The sequence below is a fragment of the Brassica napus genome, chromosome A3 (genome assembly GCF_020379485.1).
Source record: "Brassica napus cultivar Da-Ae chromosome A3, Da-Ae, whole genome shotgun sequence".
Classification (NCBI taxonomy): domain Eukaryota; kingdom Viridiplantae; phylum Streptophyta; class Magnoliopsida; order Brassicales; family Brassicaceae; genus Brassica; species Brassica napus.
The window spans coordinates 18,151,128-18,155,853 of NC_063436.1; the positions used below are offsets into that span (position 1 = coordinate 18,151,128).

At 29.2% G+C, this 4,726-nt stretch overlaps 1 protein-coding gene across 1 annotated transcript; it reads left to right on the forward strand.

The window, feature by feature from the left end:
- Positions 1 to 1,589: 1,589 nt before the first annotated feature.
- On the forward strand, positions 1,590 to 3,054 carry LOC106444048 (histidine-containing phosphotransfer protein 4). The gene is made up of 6 exons (XM_013885582.3): positions 1,590 to 1,759; positions 1,892 to 2,022; positions 2,115 to 2,183; positions 2,423 to 2,494; positions 2,683 to 2,755; positions 2,865 to 3,054. Exons 1-6 carry the CDS (start codon positions 1,715 to 1,717, stop codon positions 2,910 to 2,912), a joined length of 438 nt encoding a protein of 145 aa, XP_013741036.1. The 5' UTR covers positions 1,590 to 1,714; the 3' UTR covers positions 2,913 to 3,054.
- The last annotated feature ends 1,672 nt before the right edge of the window (positions 3,055 to 4,726 follow it).

Below are 4,726 nucleotides of genomic sequence, written 5' to 3' on the forward strand. Positions count from 1 at the left end.
TTTTAGTACGCTAATACTATGATAGATAAAAAAAAATTTCCTATTTAGTCTTTTTTTTTGTCACCTTTTTCCTATTTAGTAAAAATTTCCTATTTAGTCTTTTTTGTCACGCTAATACTATGTTTTGTTTTGTAAGTCATATAAGTGATGTATATATCTTTGTTACTTTCAGTAATCATGTGATTAAACGCTTAGTTTTAATGGGAGTGCTTGTTTGTGAGAATCAAAGCCATTCAAGAATGTATAAAAAATGCTAGTAAGGAAAATTGTGTGAAAACATGTATAAAATATTCAGTAATTTATCAATACGGACATGGCCATTGTTAAGAATATATTTCTCTTGAATTGTATACTCTTTAAAATTATAAATTTTCTTGTTTACCAAAAAAAAATTATAACTTTTCTTTTTCACTTTTAGTTTTTTTTTTTCAAATACATTTTATTAGTATATATATTTTGCCCCCATTCCCAAAGATGTGTTTCGTATAGGGCAACGATTAGCTTTTAGGTTATAAATTCGAAATTTACCTGTTTATGATGTACCTAATTAAATAATATTATATTTATTCGCCATTCATGAGATCCTTTGATTAATTTAACAATTTAGAAGCAATAGATCGATCAACTACAGTAGTATTCATTTTTCATAAAGGACACGTAATTAATGAACAATCTTTTTTGCCGTCATTAGGTGAACAATCTACTTTAATAATTCTTTAATATATTGAAACCGACTTATCATAAACTTAGGGTGTATTCAACCAACATTTTTAAGTGATTTGTATTAAAATGACAAATTCACTGTTATTCAAACATGAATTTTAAAAATTCATTTAAAATCTAATGTTATTGAATTTAACATTTCGTAGAGTATTCTCCACTGTTATTGAAAATATTTTAAATTGTGAAGTTTTAAAGTTTTCAGGTAATTTTAAGATGTTTAGGTGGAGTTTCTTAGTTAAAAAAATTAAAATTCAAATCTCATGGTTTTAGGTTATATTCTAGAGTGATTTAACATAAATCACCTAAATCTCTGCAACTTATTGAAATCGTCTAAAATTTCATTAAAAGTCAAATCACCTCGAATGTTATATTGAATATCCCCCCCCCCCCATAAACTTAGACACTACTATACATATTAGCTTATATGAAGATACATACCATTTGACTCTACGAGCAATATATTACTCTATTTTTTTTCATTTTAAATGTTATTTTATATTTGTATATATAAATTAAAAATAATAATTTTATATATTTCTGAATAAACATTATTATTTGTATATCTAACCATATTTTAATATGTAAAAAAATAAATTATAATGTAACGAAATTTTACTCTACATCGCCATTTATACAAAACTGAAGGAGTATTAAATAAAATAGATTATATCGAAAATGCATCCATTTCTCACACCGAAATAAGCTGATAATAACGAATACATCAATTCTGTGTGCGTCGTAGAATACGTACAATCCATGTCCCTTACGTTGCAGGTTCCCATCATTTATATAAATATTCTCTTCTTTTCTGCTTTCACCTTTTTATGTAATATGAAATTAATAATTTATATTATATTCTTCCCCTATATATATCTCAGATGTCCACCGTTTCAGTATAGCACCGCCACTCGAATTACCTAACATAGAAAAAAAGAATTAGAAGATTGGTATACTCACTTGTTGCTAAATTTTCACAAAAATTCAAACAAAAATGCAGAGGCAAGTGGCACTCATTAAGCAGTCCCTCTTTGATCAGGTACAATGTTTATTCCTTTTATTGTGAACATATGAATTTCTTTTTTAGTGTTAGTGTAGATTTATATTAGTACCAGCTGTGAATTTCTTCAAGAAAATAATAATTAAAACTCAAATGGAAAAATACATGCAGGGATATCTCGATGAACAATTCATAGAGTTAGAAGAGCTCCAAGATGATGCAAACCCTAATTTTGTTGAAGAAGTTGCAACATTATACTTCAAAGATTCAGCTCGATTAATCAGTAACATTGAGCAAGCTTTGTGAGTAACTTTAATTTTCATATTTATTTTTTCTATTTTTGAACAAGACTTTGAGTTTTCTAATGTACACAAAATGACTTTTAACAATGCAGGGAAAGAGGATCATTTGATTTCAATCGGCTGGATAATTACATGCATCAGTTTAAGGGCAGCAGCACAAGGTAAAATTTCCCCTGAATTTTGATGAAGTTACATATAGAAATGCGACTACTTGATCAAGCACATTTAAATTACTTCCACTCGATCAAGAATATTAATTACTTCCACTCTGATTCATGATTTAATGATAAAAGTTTACTAGACTTAACATAAATATGTTTATTATAGTTGTATATAATAATAAATAGTAGCATTTGTTAAAACGTAATTAGTAATGACATAATGTGCTTTTTTCTTGTAGCATCGGTGCGAGTAAGGTGAAAACTGAATGCACTATGTTTAGGGAATACTGCAGAGTTGGAAATGTTGAAGGGTACTTTCCCTTTACACCTTCTTGCTTCTTTTTTTTAACGGAATATAAATTCACCGGGTGAAAATTAACAAGAAAAGTATGGAGTTAAAATTGCAGCAATATCCGTTGAACCTTGAACTTTTCTGCTTTATTCAATTTTCAATGCCCTAAATAATTTTCTCACTATTCCGTACTCGCGACGAGTGCAGATGCTTGAGGACTTTCAAGCAACTGAAGAAAGAGCACGCAACGTTGAGAAAGAAGCTTGAACAATATTTCCAGGCAAGCAAATAATTAACTATGCTTAATGAATCACAAATCATGTGATGATCACTTTTTTATCATAGTAACTGTTTAGTTATGTACCTGAATTAGATTTTGTAATGAACAGTTGGCAAGACAGGCGGGGCCCAAGGAGACAGCACGTAGGCCCAAGTAATACTGGGACAGATCAATGAGGAATCGTCAGCGAATTTTGTAGTAGAAAATGCTATAAATACATAGTTCCTCAATGTATGTAATAAAGAAGATCTTGGATTTTTAATATTATGCATGTTAATAAACGGTCCAAATTTCTCTCATGTTTTTCCTTATATGGCTAATATTCTCCATAGATATTATTTTATTTGCGATTTGCCTCTTATTCGTAACATTTTAGCTTTTCTCATTAATGACGGTATACAAACAAAAATAAACATGCCTTTATGAATTCGCCTTTAAGTCTTTAACCATGAACACATTATTATGTAGGCACTTCGAAAGTATAGTATCTAGTCTCTACTGCGAATATAGTACTCATCATAAAGGCAACAAAAAAAAAACATACAAGATATGATAGTTATGCAAACCACCTGGAGATAAAATCATAATTCATATTTGAGAAAAATAATGTATTAATTTGCTTTACTAGTCTAGCAGTTCTTCTATTACTTTTAGTCTTAGAGAAATTTCATCGGTCATACTCTTGGAGTATCTCAATAATTACAGAAAAAAATAGAAAATAATAGATACTGAGGAGAGAAACATGAGAAAAGTTCTCATATCACTTTTAAATACTCTTTAGACCCTCTATATACACTGCCAGCTTAGAAATAAATTTAGCTTTTTCAAACATTTTTAATTTATTTAGATAACTAAATCTTAATAAATAATTAGTTTTATTTGGTGTAGATACCCTACTTAGAAATTCAATCGATAATGTTGCTCTTACATGTTTTAGTTTTTCATATGATGGAATAAGCTAACTACATATAGGTCTAATATAATTTGTTATTTTCTAAAATAAAAAAATAATAGACATGAGATTTATTCAAAATAATAATTCTCTAAATATAGAGTAAAAATTAAAAGAATGTTACTTTTTAATAGTAACCTTTGTTTTAGGAAAAAAATAGAAGTTGATTTGAATACTTTTATTTTTAAATACTACAGTAGAGGTAAATATATCGATGAAGATGTGTGTTGAAGATGGTTATGTTTGTAGCATAAGCGAAGATGTCTATTGTCTCTCGTTTTGATGGTGTTAACTATCTGACCTCATTGTTTTGATGGTGACCATGGAGGCTTTTATCCCTCCTCTTTATTGTTTCGATCAGGAATGTCAATTTGAAGAAGTTTTCTTGTTTGACTTGCCTTTTTTGGAAACAACGGTGGTTGAACGTGTGATATCACCTTTATCAAGTCTTTATAAAGGTGAGTACTTGTTGTTTAAGATTTACCATTTGCTTGTCCAGTATATCGGAGGCCCAGTCCTCCTTCCTTCTTAGGAAGGCAACAAGTCTCCTAAAATGTAGTATTTACTAATGCAAATACAATTTAGATTAAGTCATGCACCACAATTAATATTAGCAACACAGTCCACTTGAAAATGTTGTTTGCTTGTGCCATGGCGTTATACGGTCCGGTTAATTGTGTCCAGAAAAAAATAGTTTGGTTAAAATCTTATCGAGAGTATCAAAGTCATTAACCAAGTTTGGCACCACGCGCTACAATAGATTATAGTGAGTATCAAATTAAGTCATTGCGTATAAATACTCAAAGTCATTGTATATATAAACTAACTGCGACTAATAATTTACAAATTAAATGATGTATATTATGGTTCATTCGTGATTTTTTTAGGTATAAACGTCAAGCACTCATTATGCATACTTGTCTATGTCTGCCCTATATTTACAAGCAAAAGTTCACTTACTCATGAAATTTTGATGCATATTTGTTTGTCTACAGGCCCTTATATTTCAAGTAAAAAAT